General features: G+C 35.8%; 1 protein-coding gene across 13 annotated transcripts in view; it reads left to right on the top strand.

Annotated features, from left to right (window-relative positions):
• Positions 1-15,501, top strand: part of RGS7 (regulator of G protein signaling 7) — a 237,511-nt gene that overhangs the window by 171,685 nt on the left and 50,325 nt on the right. For all 13 annotated transcript variants that reach the window (XM_072332703.1, XM_072332691.1, XM_072332704.1 and 10 more), the window contains 3 exons: positions 11,342-11,406; positions 13,242-13,318; positions 13,461-13,542. In XM_072332703.1, coding sequence (XP_072188804.1) covers positions 11,342-11,406; positions 13,242-13,318; positions 13,461-13,542 — 224 coding nt within the window. The remainder of the gene's footprint in view (positions 1-11,341; positions 11,407-13,241; positions 13,319-13,460; positions 13,543-15,501) is intronic.

Below are 15,501 nucleotides of genomic sequence, written 5' to 3'. Positions count from 1 at the left end.
CATCTGTCTTTAAAAGTCATACCAGTTATCATTGGGGTACTCTATCCCCTGACCTGGAAGTTTTGGGTGGAGAGCAGAATAAACCCTCCATGATTCAGTAGTTTTTATTTCAAACTACAAGTTCTGCTTGTTGGATTTAACCTCAAGACAATGGATGGTTCCAATGGACACTTCTTACTTTTCCAGAGCTGACAAAATTTGTTTTCAAATACACTGCTAAATAAAGCAGTTTCAAACTGAGACTCTCAGCAGAGCTGAGTACCTTCAAGGAGAGTTTGAAAAATGTACAAGTTTCTTCATCCTATAGAATGAGAATAATGTTCATCTTAGAAAATGCTAATATTTGAAGATTTCCAGCAAGTATTCATCAACGACTATGAAGGAAGAGTAGTTCATACCGCACCTGTAGTATGTGATTAGCCACTCCATATGAGGGAATTAACCACTGAAGGAGGAATACTTGATTTACTAGTTATTAAAATGTTTTTTCTTTCATTGAAAATGTGATTTGTTTTCCTCACAGGAGCCCTTCAATGTAGTCTCCTAATATGTTAAAGATCAGAGAGTAATTTGCTGCAGTTTTAAGAGACATTGAGTTCTTCAGCTGTAGCGTGTATGGCATTACTGAGGGAAGTCTAATAAGCATGTACCTAGCATGCCTGAACTCATGGTTAGGCTGAGAAATTTTCCTTTTATATCCCTTAATCTAAATTGTAAGAAACTTTCTAGTTGCAGCTGATTACTGGACTGGGCAATGAATTACACGCATAAGATTGTGAACAGAATTCTTATTTAATGTGTAGTCTTTTTCATGTCAGAAATACAGAATTTAATTTGAGATCAGATTCTTACCATTGTTGAGCAGTAAGTCTAATGGCTTGAGAACCCTTGAGGTTCGGTGGGAGACCAGTATAATAATTTCCAGTTGGTGAATTTAAGCTCTGCTGTAGTGGGGTGAAGGAAGGGAAAGCCCCAACCCTGCCATCTCATTGCTACCTTCAAATCATGAGACAAAGGTGCAAGCTTGTAAGAAACCTCCCCAGTCCATACCTATGGAATATTTGTGTTGCCAGAAATGACAAAGGCTAGAGCATTAACAGGAAATCAGTAATTTAAGACTACTTTTCAATAACATTTTTATTGGGTTTGCATCTTCCCAGACCCAGGAGTTAGCCTTTGTTTTGTGGCCTTAGGACTTTTTCCCCTAATGTCTTTCTGTAAATATAGAGGGAAGATAATTGGAGAACAGAATACAGCAGTTTGCAGAAAGGATCCCATCTCTGTTGTAAGCAAATGGCCATTAGAAGAAAAAAGAAAACTCAAATAAATAATACTCTAAAACCCAAAGAAGAATAGAAATGATTTGATGATATTGAGTTTCATCTCAAACACACTCCAACAAGGTTCTGCAGATATTCACAGTAATCATTACCTACTAGAAAATAAATAGATTTTTTTCTATTACAGATACATAAATGTGTTTAGTATCTGTCATGTATTATAGTGCTGTGCATTGCTTCTGTTTTCATGGACGTATCATGAACAAATTTCAGTTTTGGCCTCCTAAAACAAATGAATGGTGGGAATTAGGTGTTTTTCATACAAGAAAACAAACAAACAAAAAAAACCCCTACTTTCTTTGTAAACTCCCTTTATCATAGAAAACAACAAAGAAAAAAACATTTTATAGGACTGACTTAATTTTACTTGTCTATTAAAGCGCACTACAGCATTATTTTAATTTAGAATCTGTGTTATGATATTTACTTACCTATAGCTGGACTGCAGTCCAGAATGTAGAATACAGACAGAAAACAATCTTTAACCAGAAATGAAATGAGTTAGAGCATGCGTTAGTTTATTAGAACTAACTCAAAAATAAATGCCCTTACTACTTTTATAAAGTATGTTATCATCTCTGAAATACTATGTGTTGTCCCATATTAGCTTGCAAAATAAAAAGCATTCATTAAAAAGAGATATTTGAAGAAAATATAATATAAAACAGTGTTCCAAAATTTCAAGAAACTTCAGGCTAGTTCTCCTCATAAAGCAGTAGTGCATTGCTGTGTCTCAGTGACAAAAGCAGGACTTGGTAACAAATGTCAGAGTGGAAGTGTGCAGCCTTGGTTTTAACTATTGAAGTAATGACATGTGGTCATTCTGATACTAGAACTTAGAGAATGTTAATATTCACAGACTGCAGAAAATCTTGTCTTGAAAATCCTGCTGTAAGATATCTCAGGATTGATACCTCAAATTGCAAATATAGATATATATTTTTTTAATTTGGATTCTTTTATTCCATCTGCTGAAGAGACCTATTTTAATGCCATATGTCTTGGAGTCCACCCATGCAGGACATGTTGTTCTGTGCAGAATCTCACTGGTTTCAGTGGGATCTTATTAATGAAAATAATTATGTACATCTCACATTTTTAGTATTTGTGCTTTTGTTTCTTTGGAGGAAAAAAAAAAAAAAAAAAGGACGGTGTAGTTTAAGTCACTTTGCATTTCCTGTGAGTTGTCATATTCTTGAATTTCAGTTTGGTTTTATGACAAACAGAATTGGATCCCTGTTAAAAAGACTTAGTCTTATTCTCTTGCAGGTGTAGTGACTTACATCTGTTGCACATTCAAGGGATTCAGTTCACTGAATGAGCTAAATAAGAAATAGAAGTGTCTAGGGAAAATATCTACTCACAACCAAATGCAAATCTCAAGCCAAAGTCTAGGCAAACCCAGGGAAATATTTGTGGCAATACAGAAGTCATATAAGAATTTAATGTGTATAAGATATGAAGGACACTTAGTAACTAACTTTTAATCATTTTCTCTCTAGTATACTTTTGCTGAAGTTTACACTCAAAAGTATCAAAGACCTAAAGTCATTCACATACACTTGACTGTATAGTAAAAAAAAGATGTTCAAAGAGAAGCAGAAAAAAATTGTTTAAGTGCCACAGTCACTTACAATGTAAAAGAAGTTTGAACTAATACTAGAAGACAATAATAAATAAGTATCTATATAGTTGCAAGAGGATCTGTTTCTGCCTTGTAATTTTTGTGTGTGCATTCCCCCCAGGTGAGTTAGAAATGGAGTTTTGCAGAGTCTTGGAAAGTTATGGAGAATTAAGAGCATATGACCACATGTTTAATAAATTGCATTAAATAAGGCTGTTTTCTATATATTCAAAGTAATTTGTGTTTTGAAGAATAACAAATCTTGAAAATATATTTAGTAGCCTTCCAGGTAAAGATGGGCTGTATATGCTGCATTCTAGGAAATGAGAATGCACAATAACATGCCTTAATTAAGTACTCCCTTTAAAATATATATGCTATCTATCTCAATAAGAACAAGTGCTGCATGTAAACTTCCATGGCAATTCTGTAAATATTCATGATGCTCCTATCCAGCTTAGTTACAGTAAAATAAAGAAATCATCTGTTTTTGTTACGTGAAAGCTTTTGTCCCATATATATCATTCTCCAGCATTTCTATAAAAACAAGATTTTGTCCTGTTTACATTTTCTTCGTAATTCATCTAACAAGTCAGTCCATACAAAGCTTCTTTGCTAAAAGAAACTTTTTTACCACGTAAGAGTAAACTGAAAAAGACCTCTCTCTGTTCAGCATCTGCCGCTCCTTTCTGAGCACAAGCCATGGCAACTGGCTCATCTGCCTGTCCTCTGCCAAGCTTGCAGCCACACATACACAGATACATAGCATTCAAAAAATAATTGCTAACATGTTTCCTTTTTTTTTGCACATCCTGAAATTTTTCACATAATTTTCTCTCCAGCATTTGTTTCCTACTTACTTTGCATATAACTAGTTTCAAATCTCTATCAGAAATATTGATTTTCTTAGGATATTTTTTTTTCTTGTACATCTTTTTGCATTGTTTTGCATGGAATAACTGAAAAGAAGGAGGACTGTACAGAAGAGGCATTATGTCCTTTCTTTGCCCGAATGCTCAGGAGGGATTCCCTTGGCAACAGCTTAGCAGTAAGCAATGTCGATTTGAGAAATATTAAGCTGTATTGCTTGCCTGAACTCTGCTGGAAAACTGCATGTGCTCAGCATCTCTGGATATAAATCCATAAATATGAGTCAGTAGCTTGGGGCAAACTGGTAGCAAAGTAGCATTTTTCTTATATGTAAATTGTCAGATATGAATAACAATGTATTTGTTAAAATTTATGCCATGAGAAAGAGGAAAAAAACACCAGTATAGTGTAAATAGCTTTTGCACAGTTCTACAATTCTATAATCCTGAATCTTGATGTCTAGTTCCCAGTTTTTCAACACCTCGTGTCAGCAACAGTATGTCAGCAATGACTCCTGTAAAGTGTCCACTTGGGTCTTTAATAAAAATCTCTCTTGTAAGGACCTGCCTCAAAATATCTCAGAATTTCCTGAATTTCTAGGTGCACTGAGAAACAGTGTCTTCCAACCATCTCAAGTAATTTACCAAATTATTGTATGACTTGTTTGTCTCTCCTTACATGAGTGTTTTTTTGTTGAGAAATTAGATATACAGAATGTGTTGACTCAGATCTTGGTGATGGGGCTAGGTGAGAAATAAAATCTTACTAGCAACATCATCCCTCAAGAAAATATGGCTGGGTCTGGTACATGCTAAGTATAAAATTTAATATGAGTAGAACCCCGTGAAACATGCTTTAAGGAGAAATGCATTAGCAGAAAGATGGTCTAAGTAAACTACTTTTCCGCTCTGGATTTTTCCCATTATATTACACTTCAGAGCTACAAATTTCACTTACTGGGAACTATTTCTGTCATGCAAGTGACGAAAAGAAAGTTTCCCTGAACGAACACGTCCTGAATTTTGTTCTGAAACTTGCTAATTTGGGCACTGACAGCCCACCACAATGAGGGCTCTGTAAGTAGGAGGCATTTCCTGAAAATGCTCTCCAGTCCCCTCATCACTTCAGAGTTCTTCACTTACCTGATTTTTTTAATTTTTTTTCCCATGAACATGTAATTTATCTCTGTAATATGTGTAACGTGCAATGTGTGTTTGGCAAAGGCATTTGTATTCATACTAAAGTAGGCAGTGCTACTTTAAAAGCATTGATAATCTGCATCTAGGTTCCCTAAAAATAGAGATTCTGAGGTTTGCAAGCATCACATTCTTTTCAGAACTGCTTTCAAATCACCATGTTTACCACATTTAACATGTTTTTCTTGTTTGTTTCTATTGATGTTTCATTATTAATATCAAAGTTAGAAATTTCAGGCCACGACTACAAATGTCTTTTTTAGCCTTACCTCCAAAATTATGGAACTTTAGGTGTTTTAGATGGCCTTTATTCTGTATCTTTTTTTATTTTTATTTTTTTATCACCTTGCACAATTTTACAACATAATCTGGAGAATGTTTTGTATAAAAAAGATAGATTTGCTTTTTTCTTGAACTCTCTCTAGTTCTTGAACTCCCTGATATTTTGACATAGGATTCCTTTCTTGTCCTTGACTTATCTAAGAAATTTGTAATTAACGGGCTCTACTTTTCTAAATTTATAATCAAATCACATTCCTTAAATGTTATAGAAATGTTGTGATCACAGAGTGAAAGCTAGTGACTCGTAGGACTATTACAGAAATTTTGTTTTGGACTATTTGGATATTTAGCACACATAAACTGTCACAGTCTTGCTTAATGTCATTAGCATTTACTGAAGGGTGTGGTATGTATACTGATAAATGAAGTTGACCCATTTGTCCACCTAAAAGTACCTTCTTTTTTTTCTATGATTAAGTGAAACTCAACAGCTGTCACAAATACCAAAGATTATTTTTTTAGAGCGGATCTTAAAATGGCATAAATAGCCCTTGAAGTACTCATGTTAAAAATGATGTTAAAATAGAGTTGGTTTCATTTTCTCTGGTCTGTAGTCATGCTCTGTGCTTATTGTCCTGTAATTCTCCATCTGACACAGACGCTCCCATATGGAGAACTTCTGTTTGCCCACAGGGCACTTTGAAACCCTTGGAGCTTACATTACTTTCTGTTTTCTTTGCACTTTAAATACTGACTAGGCATGACTAGGCGCTGACTCTGGAATGAGAGGCTATAAATTTAATCTGGCTTCAGTGAAGAAAATGAAGTTCACAGAATGTTACACCCACCATTTAAGGGTGAATCAAGCTGTAACTCTATTGGCACTGGGACAGTTATGTAAGGGGTTTTAAGTTTGTGTACACGGTGGTGAATGTGTAGGTGGCATTATCTGTGGTCTTCAGAGATATGGGTATACTTCCATTGGATTCAGATGAAGCTTTTTTTCTCAGATGTGTATAGATTTAGACCCCTTTTAGAAACAACCTTAAATTCCCAGCTTTAACTTTCAGTTGGAAGCTCTGTGTTTTGAGGTGTTTGTTTGTTTCTTTTGTTTCTGTACGTATGTTTATTCAACACAATGAATAGGCAGTCCAGCTTCTTGATTCTATAGTGAAGCTTACAGTTATCACTGTGATCTATAGATTTTTAAGTACAGTTGAACAGTTGAGCAGGAAGCAAAGGTAATTAGCCATGAAAATATGTTATATTGTATGTAACAATTAAAAAAATTGGAAACATTTATACATCCTCTTCAAAGAACGTTTCTGATTTTTACCTTCAGCTCTCTAATTGTCCAGGTTCTCTTGAATGTCTGATCAGAGTTTTCAAGAGCAAGTAGGCTTGCTTCATAGATAACACTGCTTTTTTAATTCCAATTTGTCGTTCAAATACCCACTTATATAATGTAGGGTGCTCCAAAAATAATGCCTCCTATTTATTACCATGGAGGTGCCATTTTTTTTCCTGAATGGTAGAATTCAGTCCCACACCTTTGTTTCATACACACTTCCATGTGAGATGCCACTTATCAGAGTGCCCCTCTGCTGCCATCTGTCACGTGGTAACAAAATGTAATCAAATATTGGTGGGATGGCTCAACTTCTATTGCCATACCACAAACATCTGCATCCAATGTTCTGGACCAACAAAATTAAATAGGAGGCATTACTTTTGGAGCTGCTCTTGTAATATCTCTGGCCATCTTTCAGTATGAAATGTTGTGTATTCACACTGCATTTTAAATTGCTGGAAAGTCTGTTTTCTCATGCTAATCAGTAACTTGTAAAGCATATAGCATTTAATACATAGTTCACTTTAGTGGAGGCAATTATGTTGATTGCAAAATCTATCAGAATACCCTGACATCAAAATAAGATTGTTTGTGGCAGTCCATATTTAGCAAATTGAGGTTATTAATCAGACCCTGTTCCCTGTATATCATTCATCCATATGTTAAGCTTTTTTCAACACCCTGTGAAGGAACAGCAAGCACAGGCAGCTCCTCAACAGAAGATATATCAGGTTTGAGGGTGACAACAGTGCAGGCAGGGGCTAATCCCTCACCATGAAAGTCCTGGATTCAGCCAGGAAGTCAGAGCAGCATTGGTAGCATACAGGGCTGGTTACAGGCATACCTTGCACAAATCAAGCAGGAGCTTAATCACAGCTCCTTAACTATAGGTCAGAAGAGGTCCTGGAATGGGCTGCTTAGATCACTTACAGCTCTATGGTGAACTGAGGGTCAAGAGCAGGGTCTTTGGGGGTCACTTTCAGTAGATGTCTTTTTCATTTATTGCATTTGCTACAAATTATTGGACCTCCCCCTCTGCAGGTTTAGAATAGTGCAGGCCCAAAAACAGATTCTGCTTCAAACAGACTGAAAGAAAATTTGCAGCCCTGTCTTTGTGTTTTTGACGGTCAACTAATAGAACCTGTCTTCAAAAAAATTTGATTATTTGGTAAAATCAGATACATTCCCCCTTCTTTCAAGTCTTTCAAACTTTGTTCATTCTCTCAGCATCCTAGCTTTTGTTTAAGCATAAGCCATCCTAGCTTGGAAATGCCTACAGTTCTAATGTGGAGCAGTAGGATCACAAGAAGATATGTAAGAACAAAAAGAATATTTTGACAACTTGCTTCCTTCAGGCACAAAAGCAATCTGCAGAATTTTACAGATTCTTTTGAACTGCCAATACACTACAATTACCAAGGACCATCTGATAATGATGCAGTCTGTTAAGTCAGTTTAAGATGCAGTTCCAAAAATCTCCCATTAGCTGATCATAAATGAACACTGATGAGCTGGAAATGTCTTCTCTGTTATTGTAATTTCCATTCTACAAATGCAGATGTTCATTTTTTGGAGGGGGAAAAAAAAATGGGAAACACAACACGGGGTATGTTGTCATTAACTGCATCATCTTTTTGTGCTGGAAAAACAGATGAGAAAATAGAACAACTTCTAGTTTGAGAACCTTACTGCAGATTGTAGTTCCAAATGAAGCTGTAAAATCACCGAAAGCTCATTCAGATGATAAACTTAGAAAAGCAGATACTGTCATTCTCTAAAATGCCAAGGAATCAAGACTGTCTTTTGGTAGAGGATCAGGAGACACAATGCTCAATGTGAAGTTGCATGTTTTGGTGCAGAAAAAGACAGCAGCATCCATATTTCTCATTGCTCTTAACTTCAAAGGGAAGAAACATTATTTCTCTGTATTTTCAAATGTTCCATCTGAAAATGAGAGATTTTCACTTTCTTTCTGCATTCCAACAAGTTAGTGAGTTTTGTTATGGACAAGCCAAGGATTTGTATTTGCAAGACTGTGAACTAGTGAACTCAAATTCCTGAGCTGCTGCCTGCTGCCTGTTTCTCTTCTGACTACAGTAGATCTTAAATAGATCCTCAAACATGCATTTTTATAATAAGGATGTAATTGTTAGCACACAGCAATGACAGTATATTGAGTCAAGGAGTAGGAATGTTCTTGAGGACTGTTTTGTTCTGTGCTAGAAAATATGTTATATTTCCCAGGTAACTAAATCTTTATTGGGAATATTCCAAATTGTCAATATTATAACCTCTATGTTCCTGAAAGGGAGGAGATCTGGAGACTAGATAAATTCTTTTTCTGGAGAAAAAAATGTCTAGGGGATGAACATGGCTTGGCTAACTATGTACATGATGAAAAACGAGCGTTCTTGTATGGACTCTTTGCCAAGCAGTTGAAGTAAAAAGGATCATTAAGAGAACTCTGCAGGAAATATATTGTGGTTTGCTCACACGGTGAAGACAAGGATTTTCACAGACAGTAATTTATTAATAGTCCAGAAAGCTAATTCTTCCATCCTCATCTGCTCCTGGTGACCTAGTGGTTGTCTTGCCAGTTCTGAGTACTCTGTGATCTGAATATGCCTCTTCTGTTGAAGCCTCCTCTGGCAGAAAGGTGGACAATTGGCTGCCTTTACAGCAATGACTTCTGTTGAAAGTAGCAAGAGATGTCAATCCCATAATTTATCCACAATGGGATTCTAGGCAGTACTAAGCTAATTAAAAGTGCCTGTAATGGGGAACATGAAAATATGATTTAGAAGAGGAGAAGCAAGTGCAGAGAAGAGAGAGATTGTTTTGTTTCTGTTCAAATGGTTGGAATGGACAATAGCTAACTTCTGGAATTCTTAGAACTGTCTACACATTTCTATTATATATATATGTTGTATATATGTATATAAATGAATGAATGTATTAATTTTATTGATGATATTTTCAAGGATTTTAGGAATGTTCTTTCATGTTCAGAAAAATATTTTAAAGGAAAAGGGGGAAATATGTTTCACTATCAGAGGAGTTAAATATTAAAGACCATCTCTGTCCTCATTATTTTCCCAGTACTGTGGATACATCCTAGCTACAAAGGGTTCAGAATTCATCTCACCTTTTTGTGACATTTCAGTATGTGTGCCACTGCACTAGTGTATCTGTATAGAACTATTTGAATGTATGGAAACAGAAGCTATAGGAATTCTTTGCTTGCTATACTGGGTATGTGATTAGTGTATTTGTTTCTGTATGCATTAAAGACAAAGAAATTGCATTGGAACCAGAGGGGATATACATGGGAGTATAACAAACAGAGGAAGTGGTCATTGCTTCTTAAAGGAATCAAAAAAGTGTGAAAGAAAATAGGCTAGGTAATGTATACTGAATGAGGAAAAAAATAGACCAAAAAAAATGTATCAACTTCATTTTATGTCAAGTAATGCTTGTAGCTACTGCTGGAGTTATGAGAAGTGATTGTCATTAATTGCACCAAAATAACATCTATCAGTGGGGTTTCCATGCATTTGCAAGTGATTTGTTTGACATAAATGTATTTCCTTCAGAGTTGTAAAACATACGTAATTGGTTTGACTACCTTAAAAATCAAAGCTAAATACAAAACATACAGTTCCTTCTTCCTAGAGATTGCAAGAATGATGTTCCTATATGTAGTTATTTCTCTTTGTGACCTATAGTGGAAAAGCTAGTAGTTGTGAGGTAGGAGTAGTGGCCCATTCCTAGGCAGAACCATTAGCTGATTTTGCTGATCACAGAGACTACTGTTATGTTAAGGTTTTCTTACCTGCACTGATCAAATGATTCTCCCATGTTACACACAAGAATGTGCTCAGAAGTAGTGGTGTGGGGAGATACTGCTGACAGACTTTAGAAGAAGGAATTGTATTGCTCTCCTTATCTTTCTGTTGGGGCATCCTGTGTAATGTTTTGGGGTGATGGGAAGTAAATAATTTCTGTTGGATTTATAAAGAATATGGAGAATAAAGAATTTAGAATCAAGCTTTTATTCAAATAGAAACAACTGTGCTGTCTGTGTAGCCTTAACTTTCATTTTCATCCCTTCAGTATTTAGTTCCATTTTGCATGAGGTGGAGACAGAACAGATCTGCTGAATGATTTTGGTTTTAAAAAAGAATGAAATATTTTGTATCTAATACAAGCTACTCCTTTTTCATTTTTTGATCTAATCTTGTTTTAAATGGAAGTCATTGCAGACTGTACTGTATGAGACTTGAATTTTTTTTGGATTAAATTTCTAATTAAAATTTTCTGTACACAATTTTTATATTTCTTGAGGAATGCGCACACAGTTAAAGATGGTTTTGCCATTTTGTCTTCAATGTGCCATGAAACAAATCCACTTCAAGTATTTCGTGCATTTTGTATATGGTACCTGTTACATAACACAGATTCTGTAATTATTTAATGAACCTATGAATTTGTATCTGACCCATTATTTCAGTTAAATTACTTGTAGCATTGGTCCTGTATTTAAAGCTTTTCAGAACAGAAGAAGAATTCAAAATGAAAAAGAGAGCAAGCAGTAAAATACAGATGAAGCCTCTAGATTTCTGGTCTGCTGTGTTCGTGAGGTTGTAGCAAATCCTGTATGATTTTTATTCTGTTACAGCGGTTTACCTCTGCAAGCGGACAATGCAAAATAAAGCAAGGCTAGAGCTAGCAGACTATGAAGCTGTAAGTACCTGAGGAAAAGTACATTTCTTTGCTGATCTTTATTAGCATGTAAAATAATGATAAGCATGAGAACTTGTGGGCATTCTGTAATTATACAACTTTTGCCAGCATGCGGGTTTGACATTGCTCAGGAGTCATAAAAGCTGTTTGAGAGACTATAGCAAAGGCTGGCTGTGCAAGAGTTGACATTTTGGCACGTCTCTAATATTGGATCATCATGCAAGGATCAGAAACATCTGCTTTCTAATCGCACAGACACCTCAAGTGTTTGAAAGCAATTGTACTCTGCATAGTGTAAAGACTTGAATGAGAAGTGTCTGTCAATGTTTTCAGAAGCATTTAGTAGCTATAGAGATATGAATCTCATTCTTAAAAGTGTTGCTGGCATTTGAGCTTACATCTCATCAGTTATACTATAGGCAAAGACAGAGTAGAGGCACTTCCCACTCTCTAAATGTCGTGCTCTGCCCCAGGCAAGAAAGCAAGGTAATTGGGGCCAGGAAGAGCAGTAGAGGGAAGGAGTTTGATTAGGTGATGAGAAAAGCACTGACCGAGGAGATGGCTTGAATTCCATCCCTGTTCCCACAAAAGTTACTGAATTTTTCATGAAAGTGTCAACATAAAATTCATGCACCATCCTGTCTCTGCACTGAAAGCTGTCCAGCTGTGTTACTGTGACATGATAGCAGGATAGTCAGCCAGACCTCTCAACATGCCAAATATTCCAGCCTCAGCGTCATGCTGACAGACTTCATTGCTTCTTCTGGCAAAAGATTCCTTTTCAGTGTACTGTGCTGTGAGATATGCATCATTTTATATTTGCATACCTTCAAAAATTTACCTCCACTGTACTGTCCATAAGATCCTTTATTGGTATTTACAAGATCTCTAAAAAGTCTTCTCTCCAGTCTGTAATCTTATTTTTTGGTAAGAATTTTGTTGGGATACTTTTGCAATACATAGAGATATAGTTAACACTTTTTGATAGGAAATGTAAAGACGTTTTTTCACTTAATCTCATTAAAAACAATGTGCAATGGCAACTGGGATCTTTCTTGATGAACGTAAGTACCTCATTCTTCTCCATGTTATCATACTGCATGCTGCTGCTTCTTAAGTTTGAGAGATAGAAAAGCTCTATCACAGACCGTTAAACTGTTCCAGTGTCACCAGAGAAAATAATTTTCTCAAGGTTTGGAAAATATTCTTCTTCCTATTACTATCAGTAGAATATACTATATATACATTGCTCATGCAGTATTGAATAACATTAGACTGCATTTCATTTGAAATGAGAATAGCTGTGGATAGCTTAAAAGACTCCTACATTGTGAAAATATTCGTGCTTTCTCATTATTATATTTTGAATACATTTGTATGTAGCCAACATTGTCAAACACAAGTCACTCATATAGACGACTGATGGAATTGTCATGTGGATCATTCAGTATGGAAATTTCTGCTGTTACCTTTCACAAGTAGGTATTTATAAAACAAGAATGTGGTTATACTTTGTTACAAGATCACCCAGTCTAACACCCAGCACATGGAAATCTTTCAGAAATCTCATGTTCTGTTAGAGGATTTCATCCACCCTTATCATCAAATTTTCAAAGCAAGAATAGTGAGGACATTGAAAAGTAGATTGAGGTAATGTTCTATCCACTTTGGTATTTTGCGAGCACTTTAAATCATAAGTTATATTTACATCAGTACACACTATGGCTTGAATTACATCTTTTTTGGGGGGAAGCATGGGAAGGGGAAAGGGTAAGGCAAAAGCTATTAAACTTTAAATTGCTACTTAACTTGTCAAAACTGTGATCTGTTTTCAGGAGAGCTTGGCCAGGCTACAGCGAGCATTTGCTCGGAAGTGGGAGTTTATTTTTATGCAAGCTGAAGCACAAGCAAAGTAAGTTTCCTTGAAGATGAGAGTTTTGTGTGTGTATGTGTGTGTGCTTTCAAAGAGAGGAGGGGATAAATAAGATATTGGAAACCTCTTATGTTTCAAATCACTAACGCAGTTTCTTTTAAATATTTTATAACACTGACAGAGTTGACAAGAAGAGAGACAAGATAGAAAGGAAAATTCTTGACAGCCAGGAACGAGCATTCTGGGATGTGCACCGGCCAGTGGTGAGTGCTGGTGGAGTTGTGCTGCCTGGGAGTAGGACTGATGTTAAACATTAGTATCTGCAGGGTGTTCAGGTAGTTCGGGAACAAGTAAAAGGGCTGTAAAGGGACCCACCTTCCAATTTGCAATATCAACAGTTTCTGTGGTTCCACTGTTTAAGACTGCTTTTAAGTTTACACACAGTTTAGGGTTTTCAGCAAATAGATTTGTTGTATCTAATTTCCTGAATCAGACAGTAAATTTTTTTGGCTATTACAGTCTGAAATGTTTTGCAAGGTATGAGTCACACCATCAAAATTATCATCATATCTAAATCTGCTTTTAAATAAATTAGAATATGTCCTAATCTAATTATTTGCTTGCTAAGCCTTCCAATTTCACTGGTCATACTTTCAAACTTGTTTTAATGTGAATAAAGGTTAGCTATTGTTAGCTTTGATCTGTGAAAGCTGTACAGTCTTAAAAAGATTTGTCAGATTTCTCTGTCAAAGTCATGAGAAAAAAAAAAAAAGTCCTACTGCTTCAGAGAGTGAAAACTTAGAAAATGCCAAATGTCGCAACAAATCTGATTGATCCTTGAGTAGTGAATAATCACACTGGTTTGCATTAGTGTAGATTTATATCTGTTTTTCATATGTAGCATTAATCTACATATACGTTTTGATATAATCACCAGTGAAATAGAATATGGACTGTATCTTCCACTGACAGTAAGTATGGAACTAAAGCTTACTCATTTTTATTTCTGGTTGTTAGATGGCTTAAACTGTAACAACAGCTGTTGCTGTGTTCCCAGTAATTGTTTCGAGGAGGTAAGGTCAGTTTGATGAAACCTGTAGAAAAAGTGGGGTGAAAAAGTTTCAAATTAAAAATAATAAACAGTGTCAGCTTGCACTTGCATAGAGTGGTATTGGAAGAGCAGTAGAAGAAATGGATTTTTAGGTAGGATTTAAAACATCAAGTAGAGAGAAATCATTTGAAGTGAAAGATTCAATCTGCAGGCATTGGATACAAGAACATTATTGTCTAGTCACTGGCAGTAAACAACAAAGGAGGGCAGAAAAACAATCTGCCACCTGATGTTCATGGAACCTGCCAATAGAAGAGACACAGAATGTTTCTATGCACATAAGAAGTTTAAAGGCAGACAGAATTTATACTAGCTGCGGAAATGGATTTAGGGGATTTGAATCTGGGAATGAGATGCTGTTTCCACGTTTGGAAGAGAAGATGAGTAGTTGAAGGTTTGTGTTAAGGTATAGACAGACAATAAGGAGAGATTTAAAGGCATCAGAGCAAAAGGAAATTGAATGCGATTAAGAGCTTTGACTGAACTGTGGATAAATCTGCCTAGTCTTTCTGACATTTTTAACCTGTCTGTAGACATACCTGAGAAAAGTCAAAGATAAAAGACTGGTTTACAGTCAGTGATCTAGGCTCCTGACTTTGAGAGATGTAAATAGAAGAATGGAAAGGAAAGCATTGGTGCTTTGGCTGAACAGGTCACTAATTAATGAAAAAGTGGGTTTGGAAATGTTATTGTAATTTACTCTCATAAAAACGTCTATGGAAAATAAAATAAAGATCTAGCAGCATGATTTTGCATATTATGTCTTTTCAAATTGTAGTCTTTGAAAACTGACACGATTTCCTTACAGAATTACGAATATTAAGCATAGTACCCTAGTGTTTGTCTTGACAAAAATATCCAACAACCTCGTCTGTCCATTCTTCATTGAATGCTTTTCCTTCATCCACAGTTCTTTTTTTGGGGTTCTGCTTTCTTTTGAGATGACATTAGGTAGATTGAATGTTTTAATTATTCTAGTTAAGTTAAGATGCCAATATAGTAAAACTGTGCAAACTCATCTTAGGGAGGACTTTATTATCTCTCTGGGGATCCTGAATGGCAGACCTAAAATAAATTTGCCCCAGCTGAAACTAAGACTAAAGTTCATGCC

This window comes from Excalfactoria chinensis, chromosome 3 (genome assembly GCF_039878825.1).
Source record: "Excalfactoria chinensis isolate bCotChi1 chromosome 3, bCotChi1.hap2, whole genome shotgun sequence".
NCBI lineage: Eukaryota > Metazoa > Chordata > Aves > Galliformes > Phasianidae > Excalfactoria > Excalfactoria chinensis.
The sequence above is the reverse complement of the archived record's forward strand: the minus strand, read 5'-3'. Positions and strand labels throughout refer to the sequence as shown.